Genomic DNA, 24,046 nt, shown 5'->3' with positions numbered 1-24,046 from the left:
AATGTATGCATTTTTTTATTATCTGTTGTGTAATGTGAAAATAATTCAGTTTTTCGCAAAGTACAAAGGAATTTAAATTTGAATTAATAAGGCGCAGCTAAAATAATAAATAATGTTGAAAAAAACCTTCACAGTTAAAAAGGGAACTTAATTTGTTTCGAAATTCACTTCAACTTAAATGTATAAGGATTTTGTAAAACTCTTATCCGAATCAGAATATAATAAACGGTTTAAAAAAAATTCATGATGTGTCGTTTAAAAATTTCGTCATTTCTGAGAAGGTCGATGATTTTTTTTTTTTTATTTGGTATCACGTGATATTTATAATTAAATGGTTATAAGTTAAGCATATTAAAAATAATTAATAGTTATTCAGTACAAAGTGCAGAATAACTGTTATATTGGTAGATTGGTTGATCCGGGCTCCGCAGAATCCCGAGAACGTGATTTGGATATTGCTGTTAAATGATTCAACTGCAGAATTTTATGATATATAAAAGATTCGATCGTCAATTGATTTGACCTAAAAATAAAATTATTGCTTCTTATGACTTAAATATTGTGTCTTCACAAAAACCGTGAGACGTTTTACAAAATAAATGAAATGTAATACGGGGTAAAATATTTAAAAAATTTACCGGTGGTAGCAAAAATCTTACGTTACACTTAATAAACAATCATGTGATCTAATATTTTAATTTAATTGGTTACACTATATCTTACAAGGAAACTTATATTAGAATGCCCTAAGTGAGTAAGTGTGGTATGCAATGTCAAAATCCCATTCAAGAGGAATAATATGAACTATTAAACAAATCGGCAAAAGAACATTTAAGGGCCGTAAAGAAGTTTTACGTTATTAAAACTAAACTATTAAGGTTAATCACTGCAATATTACGTCACATTATTATTTCTATAGTTTTATCATTTTTGGTTAGTTCGTCAATATTTTATAACTAATTGACCAAATTAAATTATAGAAAATAATAATGCAAATTCAAATTCTTTCAAGAGTAGGGCATCAAAAAATTGTTTGATCGATTAATTGATAGATCAATACGATGCCATAATCGATCGTCATTGAAATAATCGTTTATCGTCTGCATTTCTATAATTTTATCATGTTTGGTTAGTTTATCCATATTAAAATTTAAAATTATCACGATCTTTCATATTGGGTACTTCATAGACAATCTATAGACAAACGAAAAATTTTTTTTATATTATTAATCAAAGAGGGCTTGTAATAAATCTTGTTGGTTAATAAAAAATATATATATACATACATTACGAAAAAAATTTTTTTAAAAAATATTTTATTTTATTTTGAAATATGGCTCAAGATTCTACTTCTCCCGTCAAAACTACTAAAGCTCTCGATGATTATGTCTTATTGGGACGTAGTGGATTGAGAGTTTCTCCATTATGTCTTGGTACTGTGGTAAGATTTTTTTTTTGTAACTGAAGCTAATCAAAATTATTATGAACATCTTTGACTAAACATTTATTATTTTCACAATTATGCTGTATATTTAAGACTTTTGGCGAAAGTTGGGTAAGTTATATACTCTACATTAAGAAATGAAAATGATGTCTGAATTTCATTAACACTTTATAAATAGGGAGTGGGCGTTAATAAAAAAGAATCGAAAAAAATTTTTGATCTTTATTACGAAAAGGGCGGAAATTTTTTTGGTAATTTTTTTAATTTACGTAGTCACTAATTGGTCATGTCATGATTATGATGAATATTTTAATAAATAACTTGAATCTTTCAGATACCGCCAACATTTACAATTTTGGTGAAGTAAGTATTAATATACTAATTTTTTTTATTTAATTTAATATTAATTAATATTCATTAATAAATGATTAGAGTGAACGTTTCCTTGGAGATTACGTTTCTGATAAACGATCCGATGTCGTGATAGCAACAAAATATACGAGTATGAATCAATATAATATCATTCAAATTCGGAATTTTCAATAATCTTCGAGATTTATTTTACAGATAATCCAACTGCTATGCAAGCGGATCAGAGATTCAATCCGAATTTCGGTGAGTTAGTAAACTATTATAATATGGTATTGAATATTTTTAATGTTAATTGATAATTTAACTGTTAAATATATAGGAGGAAATCATCGAAAAAGTCTTGTGGAAAATTTAGATGCGAGTTTGAAACGATTGAATATGAATTATGTTGATATTTTATATGCTCATTTGTTTGAATATCGAACTCCAATCGAAGAAATGATGAGATCATTAGATGACGTTGTTCGAAGTGGAAAAGTAAGCAACTCATTTTTCGCTACTACGTGACTTTTGGTCATTCTTATAGTATTTACCTGAATAATATTTTTCTCTATATTATTTTTTGAAAAAAAATAGGCATTATATGTTGCCGTAAGCGATATTCCATCTTGGGCACTCTCTCGTGCTAATACATTTGCGGAATTACGTGGATGGAGGTACAAAAAATTTTAACTTGATAGATAGTAAAGATGAACTTCAAATTAACGTATATTAATCAACCATGTTTAGCCCTTTCATTGGACTTCAAACGCGTTATAATTTATTGAATCGATCGTTAGAATATGACTTACTACCTTCTTGTGCTGAACTTGACGTGTGTATTATAAAATTAAATTCATATTTATACTATAAATTATACATAATTATACTAATTCTATGTTTAAAAAAACTTTTAGATTGGAATTATTCCGTGGGGTGTCGTCGCCGAAGGGTAATTATTAATCATTGTCGCATTTTTTTTTATATTAAAAGATAATTAGTGTACTAATTGTTTTATAATAGATTTCTTACCGGAAAACATACGAGAGAATCAACCGCTAATTTAAAATCGGAAAGTCGCAGTCACAAAGTAGCAAATCACTCAAAAGTTGAAAAAAATTGGAAGATTTTAGATGAAGTTATTGCCGTTTCAAAAGAGATTGATAGATCTCCTGTTCAGGTATTTAATCTTTAAAAATAATATTCATTTTATTGAAAAAAAATTAAAAATTATAGTTTTAATGTTTTTTTTTTCCTAATACATAGATTGCTACAAATTGGGTTCTACAAAAACCGGGGATTACCTCTTCTTTAATTGGTGCCAGAACAGTTTCTCAGCTTGAAGAAAATCTTAAATCGCTTGAATTCAAGTAAGGATAATAATTATTTAAGAAAAAATTTTTCTTAATTTTTACTTTAAAACTTTCTAATATATAAATAATCTTTTCAGATTGACACCTGAACAAATGAAAAGACTTGATGATGTTTCTCAACCAGATGATTTTCCATTTCCTTATTCATTTACTGACCAATTTGATAAATATATTGGAAAAAACATACAAATGCCAAATAAATTTGCATCTATTGCGAAAATATATAATTATGGAAGTTTATATAATTAAATCATTAACTTCAAATTATTTAAATTATTTTGTATATTCAATGTTAACGTAATTTAATCCAAGAAATTGGATTGTCGCCTTTTTTTCTCGATTTTATCGTAAAATATATTTTAGACTTATTTTTTCTATTGTATTTATTCTTTTGACGCTATTAATAAATTATTTCCTTTATTTTATACATTAAAATGAAATTAAGTAATAAAAGATTGTAAGTTCAATTCATTTGAAAAATGAAAATAACCATAAATAGTTTTTATTTTTTAATTTTTTTAAATAAAAAGGAATTAATCAGGCAGTAAATACTATAATTACCATTTACAGTTATTTATATTATTGACGCTTTCGCTTAACGAAATACATAACGATAATATTTTACAAATAAAGTATAGATTAATTTTACTAATGCATGCTTAAATTGCTTTATAGAATAGAATTAAATCCTACTATTTAACAATTTTAAAATAATATTAATCTGTCGCTTTAAAATACAAAATACAAAAAAAAAATTAGTAAATACTTCTTTATACAAGTAAGAAATAATTATAAAAAATGGACGATTTTTTATCAATTAATTTAAACTTTCATTTATTTTGCTGTTAAAATAAATGGATTTACGGTTCTTGCCACTTTTTCTAGATATGATATTTATAAAGTTCTTTTTTTTTAATATCAAATTAAAGAAACTTGGAAAGCTAGATTGTCGTACCGGACCACGTGATACATAATACCGCAAATTCACCGGTGTTATAAAACATAAAAGCCTTCTTTATAATGATAACTTTTATAAACTTTTTAACCTCACAAAAACGTTCTTATAACTTCGTCACTTTAACGTGAGTAAAGTTAAAGCGAACGATGCAAGAAGCACCAACAATCGTTAATTAATACAAAATAATGCCTCGTGAATCAATACATCGTCGATTCCACAACATTATCGCCAATTTTTATTCAGACAAACCAATTTCTTTACATACAACTCTATACCGATTTTTTATTTCTCCAATTCCGAGTGGACAAACATTCACACATTTAGTTCATAAATATTTTTATATTACTAATCCATGTTTCTTTTCTATTGGAAGATGCTTAAGAGAGCGAAACTTCGGTTAATTTGAGTAAGGGGTAAAAAGTCGGTCCCTCACGGGGCAGTGGTGATATCCACATGAATGACAATTATTAAGTAAAAAATGCTGAAATTTTATTCAAAAGTTTACTTAAATGCACATATTCTTAATAGTGTAACCTTACAAATATTATCACGTGATCTATTAAGGAGAACGTAAGATCGTCTTACAGAGAATCAATGTAATATGAATTCACGTTAATCATTTGGTCATTTACTTTTAAATTTCCTTTTTGTTTCAATTTTATTTTTACATTTTTATTACCTTTGGTTATTTATCTGTAACTGTGTAACACTGGCAAATTTGCCAAGAATTATAAATGCTCGGAAAATCAAAAGGCCACGGTTTTTTTCTTTGAATCAATTAAAGTAAACTATTAAAATATACAAGTTACATAAATAATTAACTACGAAAGTTGAAATCTTGAAAGTTATCGAAAACCTTAATTTTTAAGAAAATGACTCGAGATACGTTGTCAAACGACACCACCAGTAAAGCTCAAGCTCTCGATGATTATGTTTTATTAGGACGTAGTGGATTAAGAGTTTCTCCATTATGTCTTGGAACTTTGGTAAGATCATTTTTTTATAATTTGCCAAAATTATGATGTAAATAATTAATTATAATATTTTTTAATAACACTATATATTTGTTAACATATATTTAAAGACTTTTGGAGAACAATGGGTAAAGTTGAATATTAATTTGAATTAATGATTAAAAAAAAAAATGAAAAAAAAATGATTACTTAATATTTTAACGTTATATAAATAGGGATATGGCGTTAATAAAGAGGAATCGAAAAAAGTTTTTGATCTTTATTATGAAAAGGGTGGAAATTTTTTTGGTAATTTTTTTTTTTTTAGTTTAGTTACGCAATCATTTGACTTTATCAACAAAAAGTTATTTTAATACTTTTTATTCCTTAGACACCTCTTGTAATTACAATTTGGGTGAAGTAAGTAATAAAAAAGCAAATTGTTTTTTTAGTTAATTACAATATTAATGTTTATTAATAAAATACTTAGAGTGAACGTTTCCTCGGAGATTATGTTTCCGATAAACGGTCCGATGTTGTGATTGCAACAAAATATTCGGGTATGAATTATAAACTTTCTATGTAACATAATTTAATTTTTAAATATTCAATAATTAATAATTTTCGAAATTTAATTCTTAGGTAATGTAACTGCTGTACAAAAAGATAGGAGATTTAATCCGAATAGCGGTAAATTATAGTAATATCTCATGTTATTAAAAATAAGTTGAAACTTATATATGTATATCTTAGGAGGAAATCATCGAAAGAGTCTTGTAGAAAATTTAGATGGAAGTTTGAAACGGTTAAATATAAGTTATGTTGATATTTTACATATCCATTTCTACGAGTATCGAACTCCAATTGAAGAATTTATGAGATCATTGGATGACGTAGTTCGATGTGGAAAAGCAAGTTAATCATTTTTACAGTTTTTCATTCAAAATAAGTTCTTCTAAATATTATTTTAAAAAAATATATTAGGTTTTATATGTTGCTGTAAGCGATATTCCATCTTGGGGACTCGCTCGAGCTAATACTATTGCTGAATTACGTGGGTGGAGGTATGAAATTATAATAATTTCTTTAACCCGATATTAAACATATTAAATTCACGCATGTTTATAAACTGTATTTTAAGCCCTTTCATTGGACTTCAAACTCGTTATAATTTGTTGGATCGATCGTTAGAATTTGACTTACAACCTGCTTGTGCTGAACTTGATGTGTGTATAACTAAATTCACGTTGCGTTGGAATTAAACCATATATAAGTATTAAATTTATATTTTAAAAACCTTTTAGGTTGGAATTCTTCCATGGGGTATCGTTGCCGAAGGGTAATAAATCATATTTTTTTTTTTATGTTTTTAAAATAATAACGTTATATTAATTTTTTTATAATAGTTTTCTTACCGGAAAATATACGAGAGAATCAGCTGCTGCTTTAAAACCAGAAGCTCGCGGTTTTTCAGTTGCAATACATTCAAAAATTGAAAAAAATTGGAAAATTTTAGAAGAAGTTACTACCATTTCAAAAGAGATTGATAGAACTCCTGTTCAGGTAATTATTGTATTCAATCTTTTATAAAAAATTAACAGTTTTTATATATTTTCCTCATTTATAAATTAGGTTGCTTTAAATTGGGTTCAACAAAAACCTGGTATTACTTCTCCTATAATTGGTGCTAGAACTGTCACTCAGCTTGAAGAAAATCTTAAAACACTTGAATTTAAGTAAGTTAAAACTATTAAAAAAAAAAGTGTTCGCTAACGTAAATTTATAACAAAAAAAAAAAATTTATTTTCAGATTGACACCTGAACAAATGAAACGACTTGATGAAGTATCTAAACCAGCTGAAATTCCATTTCCTCACTCGTATACTTACATTTTTGATAGACATCTCGGAAAAAACATTGAAGTTCCAAAAAAATTTGAACCTGTTGCGAGTGCATACAATTTTGGAAGAATAAACAATAATTAATGAATCGATTACGACTTTATTACATTTTTTTTAAATTTATTTTTAATTATTTTTTTCTTTCTTAATTTTTTAGTTGAAATAAAAAAAAAATTAATATACTGTAAAAAATTAAATTATGAACGACCATATTTTAAGTAACATAAAAAGCCAAACATTTGTATGATTTGGATTGGTTTGAAAATGTTGTGAATAAGAATGTATCGACCATATCGATCAAATTTACAGTTTTAGTAACATACAAAAACGTAAAAGAAAATATTTTTTTTGAATAAAATTATTAAAATGGAAATTTTAGTCCTTATTGTTCTTTATTAGACGTGCAGATCATCGTCATAAATGCCATTATATGCATTTTTGCCCTTCGATAAAGTACTTCCATCCAAATAAAACCGAATTTTCTGTAGTACTAGGGCGAATTCGCCGACAGAAAATTATACATTCTATTCAACGGTTCATTAAATAAGAATTTGAAAAACTATAAATAAGTTGAATTTTCTATACTTACTTATACTGTAATATTATAAAATGGAACTTGTAAAATTAAATGATGAAAATTCTTTTGATCCAACACCAAAATTAAAATCTAGTCCTGTACCGATTTTTTTTATTTCTTTTAATGAGTATGATAATAATTGTATTCATTGTGGAGAAGAATACACAAAGACGATTTTTAGTGACCAAAAATATTGCAAAAAATGTTTATCGAGTTATTTAACTAATATAACCGATAATAATATATACTTGGACGTATATTTATTCACAAAGGACTTGGAATGTATTGAACACAGAATAAATAAAATCAAAATACCACAAAATTTCCAAGAATGCTGTAGAAATTGCTTGATAGTATTATATTTTAAACAAATATCTATTAAATATGTTGATGGGTTTAATATAGTAGATTCTTACAATTTATACGAATACGTGATTGAAAGTGAAAAATATTGTAAACTATGTGAAAAATTATTATATCAAGGAACAGAAGGAACAGGTTATTTTAACAAATTTAAATTATGTTCAACTTGTTATATAATCTCTTCTGGATGTATAGAATCAACCTTAACTAAAAAAGTCATTTCAATTATTTATTTGCCGTGGTGGGAAAATAAATCTTATTGTTATTGTGAAGAAACATTAGTATTTACGTCAAACTGTCAAAAATATTGTGAGAATTGTTTTATATTTTTTATTGGATGTAGATATTGTTTAACAACAAATATTATTTTTGGAATTACAAATCAATCACAATGTAAAAAATGTAAAAGAGTATCAATTATTATACTAGACAACAAAAAGATTATTAGTATTAACAGCGGGAATAATGTTTTAGATGATTTTCTTATTAGTATAAGACATGATCAATTGAAAATAGCTAAATTCGCCAACGATTTAAAAAATATTGATAAATATTTCGTTCCATCCAAAATTTGTGATGATTCTTTATGCGGTAAAGTTTTGTCAAAAAAATTAATGAAATATATACCATATTCTCAATTTACAAATGTAAAAAAAATAGCAGAAGGAGGATTTAGCATCATATATCGAGCAACTTGGTTAGATGATAGCAAAAAAAATAAAATTGTCATTTTAAAAAGATTTAAAAATCTTCAATATGCTAAAAAATATTTTTTGAAAGAGGTAAATACTTAAAAATTCATATTTGCATTTAATGTTTGAAAAATATTTTAATTTTAATCTCGAAATTTATAGTTGGAGTCGAATCATCGCTGTTATAAATTTGGTTCATATGTTAATGAAACTTTTGGTTTTACAAAAGGTCCCAAATTGGATGATTATATATTAGTTATGCAATATGCATCGGAAGGAGATTTACATAAATATTTACAAAAGAAATTTACAGAAATTAATTGGGAACGAAAGATATCATTTTTATATGATATTTTATTAGGGTATTTATATTTAATTCTTAAATATATTGATAATGATTAATTTGTAATACTAATTTAATAATCTTATTTTAGACTTAAGAATCTCCATGATTCAAATTTCATACATCGAGATTTCCATAGTGGAAATATATTGGTAAATATTTTAAATAGCTATTATGATACTACTAGTATTTCTTATAGAATAGGAGATCTAGGATTATCACGATCAGCAAATGATACCTCATCAGATGATGAAATATATGGAGTAATACCTTATATTGCACCAGAAATATTTAAAGGTTCAGCATTTTCTAAAGAATCCGATATTTATAGTTTGGGTATGATTATGTGGGAACTTACAACAGGTTGTAAGCCTTTTGCTAATGTTGAACATGATCATTGTCTTATTTTTAATATTATTGATGGTGTACGACCTGAAATTACAGAAGATACACCAGAATGTTTTGCTAATTTAATGAAAAGTTGTTGGGATTCTGATCCAAAAAAAAGACCTTCTATAGGTGACATTGAGAGTATTTGTTATAATTGGCTTTATCAATATACCAATAATCAATTTTATCAAGCTGAATTAAAAAGGAAAATTTTAATAGATTCGAAGAAGCTTGGTTCCAAGTTTAGTGAAAAGCCCCATCCAAAAGCTATTTATACAAGTAGATCATTAAATTCTTACATTTCTAAATGTTCATCTATCAATTTTTCATCAAATGGTATGTATACTATTTTGATAAAAGTCATCTTTGGATAGTTAAATTAAATTTCTTTTTTTATAGATTACATCTCAAATGATCTAGAATTTGACATAGATATTAAAAGGTATGTATTTAAAGTTAAAATATCTGTTAAATTAAATATATATAAATTCAACAATTCAAATAAAATTAAATTTTTATCAGTAGTGAATTCAACGTAATTGGAACTAAGCGAAACATTGAAGAATTAAATATTAATTCTTATGAAAATAGTAATGGTAAATATATTATTTGAATAAATTTTATTGAAATATTTATGTTTATATTTTATTTATTTATTTTTTTTTTTAAAAAAAAAATAGAAAAACGCATTAAAACTAGCTCCAGTTAATCAAGGATGACAATTAAGAAGAATAGGAAATGAAAAAAGTTTCATATAAATTACTATATATTGTTTATTATCAATAATTTATTTTACAGTATGAATAAATTTTATTGTATAATATTATTTAATTAGGTTTATCATTTTTTGCAAGATGAGATTTAAGTAAGAAATAGCATAAATTTGATCTGTAACGCAACTAAAATGATAAATAAAAATTGGAAATAACTTTAAACGGTTAAAAAGACTTAACAAGTTAATTAAGTCGCGAATTATTTCGTGTATAAAATTAAAATTCGCTTCAACTTATTTATAAAAGCGCATGAAAAAAAATGTGTCGAATCAAAACCAAATTATTTTTTATTTCATATAAAAAACGCTTTAAAAAAATTCATGGTGTTTCGTTTAGAAAATAATAATGATGATGGTAGTGAAAATATAAATAAGTCGGTTAATTTGAGATGATTAATGGTTAACTATTTTGACATAATTCTGGTCAGATTTAATAATGCGGGCCAGTGATATGCAATTGTAGCCACGTGTTCAAACTCCTTTCAACTAAGTTTATAGCAGCTAAAGAAAAAATATATTATAAAATATTATCTTTTATAATTAATGTTATTATATAAATATCCAAAGGATTTTAAAACAATTATAAATTGATTGGGTAAACCTTCTATTGTCATTTAGAGCGAGAGTGAATTTTTTTTTAAATTAATTCCAACTTGCGTTAAAAAAAATAATTAAAATCAATAATATATTTGAGAATATTTGTATAGTTTAATTAATGACTTTTTAAGAAGTTTGTTAAATGCTTCAGGTCTTTTATCATTATAGAAAATTTCATAACTTTACTAATTAATACATAAATTGAAACTTCATAGGATTAGTTTTTATTAACAAAAAAATATTAATGAAAGATTTTCTTGCGTTTTCTCTACCAATACTGTAAATACACAATGAAATTCGATAAACTGGATTCTTGATAAACTGGATCATAAGTAAAATTCTGATATCACGGAGCCAAGACATGGAATGGATTATTACAGTTTATAATAAATTTGTTCTCGACATACCGGATTTCTCAATATACCAAATTCTTGAAAAAATTTTCTATTGAAACAGACATACGCAAAATTTCAAACAATTTATGTATTTTAACATCCTATTATTTAATTAAAAGCTCTATTTAAGTAGAATATAATGGTATTTCATAACATATTATTTATTTTCCGAAAAAAAAAATATTGTAAATTGTGATTAGCTTAAAAGGTTACACAAAGTTTCTCCATTTTAAATAACAAAATTTTTCTAAATTTAAAATCAACAATGATGAAGTTATGTTTTTAGAATTCTTAAAGTATGGGTTGACAACAAATTCATACCAAAGTTTCGTCCAAGTTCTAAATCCTCTCGACTTCTTTACAATTTTACTGATCCTAACTTGATATTGTGTATAAAATTCATTCTTTTTTGTAACCCTTATATGGCTTTAAACCATAAGCTAAGTCCGAATAATTTTCTAAGGTTTAATAACTAAAAAGTAGCAATTGTAATTGATCATAAATCCAATAATCCAATGTTTTTAAAATTATACAAATTCAATTATAATTATATACTGTATGTATGATAAAATTAACATTTAGTTGCGTAACAAGTTGACTAACGAAAATTTATAATATTTTAGAGATCAACATATACAATATTATTATTATATTTTTAATAAAAAACAATTCCCGCCTCAATAAATTTTCAAATTTAACTACGCAAGTTGATAATTCAAATAAAGATTAAAGAACAGTCAATAATATTTAAATATATTTTTAAAGAATGGATTGAATAAGTCGTCTTTTTGATACATTTTAATAATGTTACTTATTTTTGCACTATAGTTAAATTGGCACAAGCTTATTTTTAATTTGCTATTTCCTTTGGAAATAATAGATTGTATATTAGTCATATAAAGGGTCTAATTTCTTTATTTCATATCATTTTATTAATTATAGATTCGACACGAACACTTTTTTAATATGTACCGTAAGTATTACCATGCATCAAGGACCCCGAAAAATACATAAAAAGGTCACATTTGAGTTAGAACCTAAATTTTCATGAAAATCTTGCCTTTTCTAGATAGTGCCGGCCTAAATTTTATTGTCCGTTTTGATACTGACCAGCATTATCATAATTCCGGCCCTGAAAAGTTGCTTATTTTAGGCCAAAATCTTGCCGATCATTTATGACCTCCATATGTATTTTTCGGGGTCCTATGCATCATTTGTCAAACTGCGCCTTAAAAATATTCATACCAATACGTAAAAGGAAAATTATTAAATAGAAATAGGGGTATGTAGATCATCATCATTACACAATGCACAAAGTATTAGTTTTATATAAGACCTTACCCATATAAGATAGTTAACCAATTAAAATACAATATTAAATCACATAACTTGTGTACGTAAGAATTAAGTAATTCATTATTTTTAAGAATTTGAAAAATTATAAATACAGTATATCGAATTTTCCAATACAGATACTCGTAACAAAGATGGAACTAATAAATGTAAATCAAGAAAATTCTTTTAATCCAACACCAAAATTAAAATCTAGTCCCATACCAATTTTTTTTGTTTCTTTTAATGGGGATGATAATATTTGTATTCATTGTGGAGAAAAATACACAATGACGTTAATTTATGAACAAAAATATTGTAAAAAATGTTTATCGAATTATTTAACTAATATGGATAATGATTCTAGTAAACATAAGACCGATACTAGAAGTGGAACCGTTATAATTGATAATATCAATATGTACTTGGACGTATATTTATTAAAAAAAGACTTGGAATGTAGTAAATATGAAATAAGTGAAACAAAAGTATCGCAGAATATTCAAGAATGCTGTAGAAATTGTTTGATAATATTATTTTTTAAACAAATAATTGGTCGTTATCATAATTTTTATTATAATTATCAGGATTTGAGTACTAAATACAAAAACGTGATTGAAAGTGAAAGATATTGTAAACTATGTGGAAAATTGTTATATCAAGGAACAGATCATTATATAATGAGAGAATTTAAATTATGTTCAAATTGTTATCTAATTTCTTCTGGATGTATAGAATCAACCTTAACTAAAAAAGTTATTTCAATTGTTTATTTGCCGTGGTGGGAAAATACATCTGATTGTTATTGTTATGAAAAATTAGTATTTACATCAAACTGTCAAAAATATTGTGAGAATTGTTTTATATTTTTAATTGGATGTAGATATTGTTTAACAACAAATATTATTTTTGGAATTACAAATCAATCACAATGTAAAAAATGTAAAAGAGTATCAATTATTATACTAGATAACAAAAAGATTATTAGTATTAACAGCGGGAATAATGTTTTAGATGATTTTCTTATTAGTATAAGACATGATCAATTAAAAATAGCTAAATTCGCCAACGATTTAAAAAATATTGATAAATATTTCGTTCCATCCAAAATTTGTGATTATTCTTTATGCGGTAAAGTTTTTTCAGAAAAATTAATGAAATATATACCATACCATATTCTCAATTTACAAATGTAAAAAAAATAACAGAAGGAGGATTTGGTATTGTATATCTAGCAACTTTGATAGATGGTTCCAAATATTTAACGAATTATGATGAATATGATACGAAAAATAGAGATAAGCTTGTCATTTTAAAAAGATTTAAAAACTTTCAATATGCTAAAAATTATTTTATGAGTGAGGTAAATATTTTAATAATTTACATTTATTCACTTAATGTTTATTAAAAATATTTTAATTCTAATCGAAATTTATAGTTGAAAACAAATCATCATTGTTATAAATCTATATATAATGTTATTAAAACATTTGGTTTTACAAAAGATCCAAAATTGAATGATTATATATTAGTTATACAATATGCATCAGAAGGAGATTTACATAAGTATTTACAAAAGAAATTTGCAGAAATCAATTGGAAACAGAAAATACATATTTTAATTAATATTTTAATTGGGTATTTATTATTTAAATTTATTGGTTAATAAATAATTCACGATAATAAATTTAAATTCATTATTTTTATTTTAGACTTGAGGCTATTCATAATGCAAATTTTATACATCGAGATGTCCACAGTGAAAATATATTGGTAGATTTGCCAAGCAAATATTACGTAAATTGTAAAATCGGAGATTTAGGATTATCACGACCTGCAAATGATACCTCATCGGATAATGAAATTTATGGTGTGATACCTTATATTGCACCAGAAATATTTAAAGGGTCTGCATTTTCTAAAGAATCTGATATTTATAGTTTGGGTATGATTATGTGGGAACTTACAACAGATTGTAAGCCTTTTGCTAATGTTGAATATGATCATACAGTATTCTTATTTTTAATATTATTGATGGTGTACGACCTGAAATTACAGAAGATACACCAGAATGTTATGCTGATTTAATGAAAAGTTGTTGGGACCTGATCCCAAAAAAAGACCCTCTATATATGAAATTGAGAAGATTTGTTATTCATGGAATCTTGGAGGAAATGTTATTTATCAATTTTATCAAGCTGAATTTAAAAGGATAATGTTAATAGACTCAAAGAACCTTAGTCCCAAGTTTAGAAAAAAACCTCATCCAAAAGCTGTTTATACAAGTAGACCTTTAAGTTCTTACATTTTTAAATGTTCATCTACCAATTTTTCATTAAATAGTACGTACTAACTATTAAGTCATCTTTTTTTTTTGATGAATAATTAATTACTTTTTTTTTATAGATTATATTTCAAAAGAACTAGAATTTGACATAGATATTGAAAGGTATTTAAAGTTAAAAAAAATATTTGTTAAGTTATTTATAATTTAAATCCAAATAATTCACAATTTTTATATTAGTAACAAATCAAACGTACTTGAAACTAAGCGAAATATTGAAGAATTAAATATTAATTCTTATGAAAATAATGGTAAATATTATTTTTATTTGATTAAAATTTATTTGAATATTATTATTTACTTTTATTATTTACTTTTTTTTTTAAGAAAATACATTAAAATTAATTCCCATCTATCAAAAACAATAATGAAATGAAAAAAAAAATTTCGTATAAATATCGTATATTTTTTATTTAATATTTTAATTATATATAAATATAATTTTTTTTTAATTATTCAATGATTGCAATTAGTCTTGGTGAGAATGACTTATTTTCGCAAAGATTAAGAATTAATAAGGCGCAGCTAAAATAAAAAATCTTAACAAATAGAAAGGCCTTAAATCGTACCTTGAACTAAGTTTTTCGAAAGAGTTGTTTCGTGTATGAAATTAAAATTCATTTCTACTTATACTGTATATTCATGAAAAAATGTAGGATTTTGATAGCGTGTTAAAATTCTTATAACCGAATCCGAATCAAATGATTTTTACTTACATATAATAAACGTTTAAAAGGAATTCGTGGAGTCTCGTTTAAAAAATTTCTTCTTGTATTCTTATGTAACTTGACGATCCTCGAGGTGATTTTTTTTTTATTTGTATATAATAATTTATTACAAAAAAGTCACTTATCTTCTGCGCATTGGTCGGATTGGTCGGATTGAACGAATTACTATTTCTGGATTATCCTTTTCACCCAGTCTAATTTTTTCAGACCGGATAATTTGACGGATTCCGTCAAATTATCCGATAAGATTACATACCTTGAGATCATCAGACTTTAGAAAAATTGGTGTCACATCAGATTAATATATAGTAAAAAAAAAAAAAATTTTTTTTTTATTTATCATCAGATGATTTTCACATTTAAAAATTTTTATATGCGATTGATTTAAATATACTGCATCCTAAAATATCCTTTAATATTATTACAATAAATATCTTAGCTTTGTGGAAATTAATTAGTACTGCTACGCTAATACGCTAATTTCTACACGGATTTTGTTCCAAATATATATGAAAGCTGTTGAGCGACTTCGCCTAAACCACGAGTATTACTCCAACATCATAAAATAGAGATACAAGTAGTTTCGGGTCTACTGAGCAACTTCACTTAATCTTCCAGAGGCTATTACTTTAATCAAGCTCGGTGAAAATTAAGTTTTAAACCTGCTGCCAATTGAAATCTCACTAAAAAAAAAAATAAATATTTCTATAATGAATGCTACAGTTAGTTTGATGAAAAATTGAAAAATAATAAAAAGTTGCTATTGAGAGACATTCAATAAAATATTTAGAAGTTTATAAATAGGTTTAAGTCTAAAATTTATCATAAACGAAAGATGAAAAAAAAAGGTGTAATACAAAAGTCTGGTGATTTACCAGTATGGTAAATGTGGTTAGCCTTACTTGCTTAGATTAAATTTCAATCACGTTTTCTGTGCAACCATATTAACTATATTAGCCATCTCAATCACAGTTTACCCACTTTCGAATTCCTTCGATGAAAAGTTTCTAAAGACCTTTTTTTTTTTAATTTTTTTAAGTCTCAAAGCCAATGAAAAATTCCAACGTCATCAAAAACCAATACTAAGGGCAGTGTTACGTCACATTTTTATTTCTATGAATTTATCATTTTTGGTTTATACTTTGCTCATATTTTTTTAAGCTAACTCGGGCAAAGAATTATCCAGAAAATCAAAGAGCCATTAATTTATAAAAAAGAAACAAGCAAACATTTATATATAAATATACATCACAAGAAATTTTAAGAATATTTATTTTTGAGAATATGGCACAAGATACTTCGTCTATTAAAACCGCTAAAGCTCTCGATGATTATGTCTTATTGGGGCGTAGTGGATTGAGAGTTTCTCCATTATGTCTTGGTACTGCGGTAAGATCATTTTTGTAAGCTAAATAAATATCTTTGACAAAACATATATTGTTAACATATTCTATACATTGAAGACTTTTGGAGAACAATGGGTAAGTTATTTATATAATTTGAATTGATGATAAAAAAAAGATCTCTGAATTTCTGAATATTAACACTTCAAAATAGGGAATCGGCGCTAATAAAGAAGAATCGAAAAAAGTTTTTGATCTTTATTACGAAAGAGGCGGAAATTTTTTTGGTAATTTTTCAGTTATGCAATCACTTGATTTAATGTTATAGAAAATTTCCTATTTAATAATACGCAAATCTTTAGATACTGCCTGTAATTATAATGATGGTGAAGTAAGTAATAAAAAATAAATAAAAATTTTTTTTAGTCAAACAAATATTAATGTCCATTAATAAAATATTTAGGGCGAACGTTTCCTTGGAGATTATGTTTCCGATAAACGATCTGATGTTGTGATTGCAACAAAATATACGTGTATGAACCATGAATTAACTAAATAATATCGTTTCAAATTTGAATTTTCAATAATTTTTTAGATTTAATTCTTAGGTAATACAACTTCTATGCAAAAGGATGTGAGACTCAATCCGAATTTAGGTGAGCTAGTAGACTATTCATAATACAAAATTAAATATTTTTTAATGTTGATTGATAATAAATGTAACTTAACTGTTAAATACATAGGAGGAAATCATCGAAAAAGTCTTGTGGAGAATCTTAATGAGAGTTTGAAACGATTGAACATGAGCTATGTCGATATTTTATATGTTCATATTTATGAGTTTCGAACTCCAATCGAAGAAATTATGAGATCATTAGATGACGCCGTTCGAAGTGGAAAAGTAAATAAACTATTATTTTATAATGTTTGCTCGAAATAATTTTTCTAAATATCATTATTAAAAATATATATATATATAGGTATTATACGTTGCTGCAAGCAATTTTCCATCTTGGGCACTCGCTCGCGCTAATACATTTGCAGAATTACGTGGATGGAGGTACAATAATTTTGATTTGTAGATATTAAAGATGGGCTTCAAGTTAATACATTTTCATCAAACGTGTTTAGTTCTTTCATTGGACTTCAAACGCGGTATAGTTTATTGGATCGATCATTAGAATTTGATTTACAACCTGCTTGTGCTGAACTTGATGTATGTATTATAAAATTATACTCTATTTGAATTATGTACGGTTACTAAAGTTACTAAATCTATATATATTTAAAAACTTTTAGGTTGGAATTATTCCGTGGGGTGCCGTTGCCGAAGGGTAATTATTAATTATTGATGCTTTTTTTTTATATTATAATATACTCATAATATTAATTATTTTCATAATAGTTTTCTTACCGGAAAACATACGAGAGAATCTGCTGCTAACTTAAAATCGGAACATCGCAGTCATAAAGTAGCAGATCATTCAAAAGTCGAAAAAAATTGGAAGATTTTAGATGAAGTAATTACTGTTTCAAAAGAGACTGGCAGAACTCCTGTTCAGGTGGTGTTTAATCTTAAAACTATAGTTTTTAATTGTTTTCAACAATTGAATATTAATTTTTTTTTTCTAATACATAGGTCGCTATGAACTGGGTTCAACAAAAACCTGGAATTACTTCTCCTTTAATTGGTGCTAGAACAGTTACTCAGCTCGAAGAAAATCTTAAATCACTTGAATTCAAGTGAGTATAATTGTTTGAAAGTTTTTTTTTTAAAAAAAAAATTGTTTACTAACGTAAATTAAAAAAAAATTCTAATATTACCAGATTGACGCCTGAACAAGTGAAAAGACTGGATGAAGCATCTAAACCAGCTGAAATTCCATTTCCTAATTCGTTTGTTAGCAATTATGATAGATTCATCGGAAAAAACATTGAAGTGCCTCGTAAATTTGAAGCTATCTCGACTTCATGTAACTTTGGAAGAATAAATCTTTAATTTATTTCACAAGGCTCAATTTTTGTTTTCTCTCGATTGTTTATAAATATATTTTTTCTTCAATAAAATAAAATATTCAGAACTTTTGACACGATCCTCTTGAAGAATTTACTTCTTTTGAAATGACGTTCCCAGTGACTTTTACTGAATTTTCTTTTATATTATTTTTCTTTTTGTTTTTATTTTTATTATTCTTAAGCTGAAGACGTTGTCAAAGGTTTTCTCATTTTTGGGAAATTTTTTTTTATTTTTTTTTTATATATATATTATTTTTATCAATAGTTTTATTTTTGAATTTTTATTTCAATTTTATTTTATTATTATCATTGTTTTCATTATTTTCCAGATTTTCCTTTATCCAATAACTCACTATTTTTTCTATAAATTAGATCAGTTTATTATTTGATCATCATCATTCGTGTTCAGACTATTTACTGGTCTAGTTAATATTGCACTTTTTCGAATGCTTCTTTGGAAGAATGTTTCGAGTAGAATTTTTCTTTTGATATTGGATTAAAGGCCGTGGTATTTACGAGCGATCTGTTTAAGCGGGTTAGGTAGATGAAATGATCGGTATGGCTAAAAATTATTTAAAAATGTAGACGTTGACGAAAGAATTTTGTTCAGCATGAAAATAAAACGACCTTTCAAAAATTTCATTAGATGTTCAACAAATATTTCCAGAAAATATGTATACTGCATACACGGTATAAAGTTTCTCGAATCATTTTATTAATTTCAGCCTCAGATGACAATTGACTATGGTATATACGGATAAAATATCATATTTGTTTAAATTTTAGTACATGCAGTTCAGACGAATAGTGGCAGTGATGGTGAATTGGTGATGAAGTCATAGTTACAAATCATCGATATATGTACGCAGTTACAAGTACGGTAAAATTTATGTTAAAATCATGTTCTTTTTCTTACAATCAAAAAAATTTTACTATTTTTTTAATTTTTTTCTTTGTATGTTACCGTAAGAGATCTTTCAATAATCAATCTTAAACATTTGTTCGTGTCAATACTATTTATTCTTGCTGAAATAAGCGAATACTTAACCTGCAGATGATTAATTCTTAATTTACCTTAGAATTTTAACTTTACTACTTTAATTCACCCTGTAATGATACTGCATTACTGCATCTGAATTAATATTTGATTTTAAAATCGGAATCAACTCTATATTATATAATATATCACATGACCTCAGAATCATCATCCAACACTTCATTATAACTAAATGTTGTTCTTACAAATTTCTTGTGGGACATCTATAAATTAAAAAGGATGGTTAGCTCTCGCTAAGTACGAATTTCATCCCGCTATCTGGTAGTGACGTGAGGCAGTATCCTTCTAAAGTATCAAGTAACATAACGAAGCAGTGCGGATCTTCTTCCTATATATTAGTGTCGACATTTTCACCGTCCGTTCCTGAAAACTGCACAATAAAAGGTATAGCTACAAGTATCTATTTGAAAGAACTTACAAAAACACAGCTTTAGGTTATTGCGTCCGTTCACTGACATCTCTCCTGGACACACAAGAGATTTGTTATCATCCAGAAATTCTGAAAACAGAGAAGGACGTTCACAGTAAAACTGTGGCCACGAAGCGCTTCCAGTTCTCTGAATTCAAAAGTCCTCAATGAGAACAAATCAATTGCATGAGTCAAAGTTGAGGAAGGCACGTAACTATTCCTCATTGCGGAATAGTAGACCTCAACACTGAGAAGATCTTATTCGTATCTCAGCCAGGTCCGTCAGTTAACAGAGTTATCATAGATAGACCTGCCAGCTCACAAGGTTGCCGTAACTTCCTTGATCATTGCATCCACTTGTTCACCTTCACTAGATAGCTTTACAAAAACAGTTCAACATACCTTTAATATTAGATAAAAATGATATATGTAAACCTTCCTTATTTTTTAGAAATGATTCTTGTATATCTTGTTCAACCTTTTGCGAGTTACAACCCACATACCTAAAGAGAGAGAGGCCAAAAGAAGACCTAATAAAGAGAAGACCTATACAGAGAGACGATAGACCTAAAAAAAAAATGACGAAAAAAAAATGACGAAAAAAAATATGACGGAATGAAAGAAAAAAGATGATGAAGCGAAAAAAAGACGACAAAACAAAAAAAAGGACGAAAATAAAAAAAAGGACGAAAATAAAAAAAAAGGACGAAAATAAAAAAAAAGGACGAAAATAAAAAAAAAGGACGAAAATAAAAAAAAAAGGACGAAAATAAAAAAAAAAGACGAAAATAAAAAAAAAGGACGAAAATAAAAAAAAAGGACGAAAATAAAAAAAAAGGACGAAAATACAAAAAAAAAGGACGAAAATAAAAAAAAAGGACGAAAAACAATAAAAAAAAAGGACGAAAAACAATAAAAAAAAAGGACGAAAAAAAAAAAAAGGACGAAAAAAAAAAAAAAAGGACGAAAAAAAAAAAAGGACGAAAAACAAAAAAAAAAAGGACGAAAAACAATAAAAAAAAAGGACGAAAAACAATAAAAAAAAAGGACGAAAAACAAAAAAAAAAGGACGAAAAAACAAAAAAAAAGGAACGAAAAAACAAAAAAAAAAAGGACGAAAAACAATAAAAAAAAAGGACGAAAAACAAAAAAAAAAGGACGAAAAAACAAAAAAAAAGGAACGAAAAAACAAAAAAAAAACAACGAAACAAAAAAAAGACAACGAAACAAAAAAAAAGGACAAAACAAAAAAGGGGTCTAAAAGAAGGCCTAATAAGAGAAAACCTAGACAGAGAGTCCTAAAAAAAAAGACGAAAAAAAATGATATAACCACACACAAACCCGTCTAAAGGAAGATGTAAAGAAAAGGGGCTAAGAGATAGAAGGAAAAGCCTAAGAGAGAAGATAGACCTCGAAAAAAAAAGACGACGAAAGTGCTGACGAAAAAAAAGATGATGAAAAAAAGAGGGGTATTGAGGGTATATAAATACTTTTTTGAATACACATTAGGGAGTATAGTATCTTGCATAATACAATAGTTTGACAATACAATTGTTTTGACAATACAGTTGTTTCTGGGTTTGAAAAAAAAAAACTGGAAATAAAAAAAAATAATAAAAAAAAAAGCCTCCGATATACTGCGGCTGATCGCATCATCCAATATTTTTTTTTCCATTTTTGGTATGATACCAATATAATCGGAGTTAGGTATTCAAACATCCATTTAACTGTAAACAACTGAAAAAAAAAATTATCATAGACAAAAACTGCGCAAAACACCGCCATACCGCCCATACGTTCAAAAAATTCGTTCCGACAGGAGGATAAAAAAAAACCCTCCAAAGTTTTGTCCTAATTGTAATGAAATAAGTAAATTCGTTTATTTACTTTTTAGTAAAGTAAATAAAATAGGAGAAATCATAAATAACTGAAAATTTTTTAAAAACGACGACCCTTTTGAGTACACTCTTTATTGTTCTTAACAATTGGGACCCTATGGAATTAGATTCATAGGGTTCTTGGAACTTGGACGGTAAGTAAAATGTCAAAATTTAGAAAACTTACAAAAATTCGTAATTCTTACAACTCGAAATTACAATAAGAATGAAATGTTTGTCTTCTATCTATTATAGTGAAAATATTGATTGCAAAAATGATGATAAATGACCCATAAATATTTTAATATTTACAATTTTATAATTTTATCAAGGCAAAATCGACAATCGACAAACACTTTTGGGCAACCTGTAAAATTTTCTTAAATTTATTCGATAATTTATTACAAGCATAATTCGTTTTTCGTTTTATGTATTACGTAACGTTCATCTCCGCACCGGCATTAGCGAATATTTGCGGGCTGAGTTTCATGCCATTTTTAATTCTGCCCAAAATTCAGATAAAATGGTTTTCAATAACCGATTTATCTTTTTGATTAAAAAAAAGTGATCCTATTATCAAAAAAATTATGGGCAAACGCGGAACATCTCGTCTCGACATTAATTCATGTGATCTGCAGACAAATTTATAAGGCGCAGCTAAAATAATAATTTAACGGTTTAAAAGTGAAATTTTTGATGATCTCAAAAATTATGAATCATCTATAATTATACTTGTAATTAAATAAAAGAGAAAACTTTAGAAGAATAAGCCAAAGAGAGATAAATATACTGAATATACCGTTAATTAAAAGAGTGATAAGCGCAAAAAAATAAATAAATATTTTGATACGTCAAAACCGTACAAATGACGCAACTTGAACTACATCTTCACCCAAAAATACTAAAAAATGCGCCCAATTTCAATTCAAGATACTGTATGATTGTCAAAATTTCGCTTAGTCAATTTACTCAATCACTTTTTTGTTTAATTTGTGTTTTATATACACGTTAATTGCTTGGTCAATTTACTTTTAAATCTCTCTTGTTTCAATTTTATTTTTACCTTTTATCACTTTTGATTAACCGTGTAACACTGGTAAATTTGCTAAGAATTAAATACAGAAATACTCACCAAAAGGCCACGGTTTTTAAAGTAAATTATTGAAATATATACAAATTCATAAATAATTAAAACTTACGAAACTACGAAAGTTGAAATCTTGAAAGTTATCAAAATTTTTATTTTAAGAAAATGACTCACGATACTTCCCCTAGTAAAGTTCTCGATGATTATGATTTATTGGGACGTAGTGGATTAAGAGTTTCTCAATATGTCTTGGAACTTCGGTAAGAACATTTTTTAAAATTTGCCAAAATTATGATATAAATAATTAGTTATAATATTTAATAACATTATATATTGTTAACATATATTTGAAGACTTTTGGAGAACAATGGAGTTGAATATTAATTTGAATTAGTGATTAAAAAAGAAAAAAAAATGATTTCTCAATATTTTAACGTTATATAAATAGGGATATGGTAGTAATAAAGAGGAAACGAAAAAAGTTTTTGATCTTTATTATGAAAAGGGCGAAAATTTTTTTTTGTTTTAGTTACGCAATCAATTGACTTTATCTATAGAAGTTCGGTTACTTTAACATTTTTATTTTTTAGATACCTACATTAAGTAAGTAATAAAAAGGCAAATTTTTTTAGTTAAATACAATAATAATATTTATTAATAAAATACTCAGAGTGAACGTTTCCTCGGAGATTATGTTTCGATAAACGATCCGATGTTGTGATTGCAACAAACTGTTTATGTAAT

At 26.1% G+C, this 24,046-nt stretch overlaps 5 protein-coding genes across 5 annotated transcripts; all 5 read left to right on the top strand.

Annotated features, from left to right (window-relative positions):
* Window positions 1-1,333: 1,333 nt before the first annotated feature.
* On the top strand, window positions 1,334-3,657 carry OCT59_026922 (uncharacterized protein; the record flags this gene model as incomplete). Its single annotated transcript, XM_025331136.2, has 13 exons — window positions 1,334-1,441; window positions 1,538-1,555; window positions 1,623-1,695; window positions 1,779-1,807; window positions 1,877-1,946; window positions 2,012-2,059; window positions 2,136-2,293; window positions 2,393-2,472; window positions 2,546-2,630; window positions 2,713-2,747; window positions 2,819-2,975; window positions 3,062-3,165; window positions 3,246-3,657. 13 exons carry the CDS (start codon window positions 1,334-1,336, stop codon window positions 3,415-3,417), a joined length of 1,137 nt encoding a protein of 378 aa, XP_025177638.1. The 3' UTR covers window positions 3,418-3,657.
* Window positions 3,658-4,998: 1,341 nt separating this feature from the next.
* Window positions 4,999-7,064, top strand: OCT59_026921 (uncharacterized protein; the record flags this gene model as incomplete). Its single annotated transcript, XM_025317769.2, has 13 exons — window positions 4,999-5,112; window positions 5,211-5,228; window positions 5,316-5,388; window positions 5,471-5,499; window positions 5,570-5,639; window positions 5,722-5,769; window positions 5,833-5,990; window positions 6,064-6,143; window positions 6,221-6,305; window positions 6,384-6,418; window positions 6,486-6,642; window positions 6,712-6,815; window positions 6,890-7,064. The coding sequence occupies 13 exons, from the start codon at window positions 4,999-5,001 to the stop codon at window positions 7,062-7,064; spliced, it is 1,146 nt and encodes a 381-aa protein (XP_025177639.1).
* Window positions 7,065-7,589: 525 nt separating this feature from the next.
* OCT59_026920 (uncharacterized protein) lies at window positions 7,590-10,054 on the top strand (the record flags this gene model as incomplete). The annotated part of the gene is made up of 6 exons (XM_025334403.2): window positions 7,590-8,702; window positions 8,775-8,974; window positions 9,047-9,681; window positions 9,745-9,787; window positions 9,868-9,941; window positions 10,026-10,054. 6 exons carry the CDS (start codon window positions 7,590-7,592, stop codon window positions 10,052-10,054), a joined length of 2,094 nt encoding a protein of 697 aa, XP_025177640.2.
* Window positions 10,055-12,596: 2,542 nt separating this feature from the next.
* OCT59_026919 (uncharacterized protein) lies at window positions 12,597-15,153 on the top strand (the record flags this gene model as incomplete). The annotated part of the gene is made up of 8 exons (XM_066136588.1): window positions 12,597-13,572; window positions 13,650-13,804; window positions 13,880-14,079; window positions 14,154-14,386; window positions 14,667-14,783; window positions 14,848-14,890; window positions 14,966-15,036; window positions 15,113-15,153. The coding sequence occupies 8 exons, from the start codon at window positions 12,597-12,599 to the stop codon at window positions 15,151-15,153; spliced, it is 1,836 nt and encodes a 611-aa protein (XP_065993062.1).
* A 1,644-nt stretch (window positions 15,154-16,797) lies between these two features.
* On the top strand, window positions 16,798-18,855 carry OCT59_026918 (uncharacterized protein; the record flags this gene model as incomplete). The annotated part of the gene is made up of 13 exons (XM_025317770.2): window positions 16,798-16,902; window positions 16,977-16,994; window positions 17,071-17,143; window positions 17,219-17,247; window positions 17,320-17,389; window positions 17,465-17,512; window positions 17,600-17,757; window positions 17,837-17,916; window positions 17,988-18,072; window positions 18,156-18,190; window positions 18,262-18,418; window positions 18,496-18,599; window positions 18,684-18,855. The coding sequence occupies 13 exons, from the start codon at window positions 16,798-16,800 to the stop codon at window positions 18,853-18,855; spliced, it is 1,134 nt and encodes a 377-aa protein (XP_025177642.2).
* Window positions 18,856-24,046: the final 5,191 nt, after the last annotated feature.

The sequence above is a fragment of the Rhizophagus irregularis genome, chromosome 7 (genome assembly GCF_026210795.1).
Source record: "Rhizophagus irregularis chromosome 7, complete sequence".
NCBI lineage: Eukaryota > Fungi > Glomeromycota > Glomeromycetes > Glomerales > Glomeraceae > Rhizophagus > Rhizophagus irregularis.
Note: the sequence above shows the minus strand (reverse complement) of the source record. Positions and strands in the feature narration are given on the sequence as shown.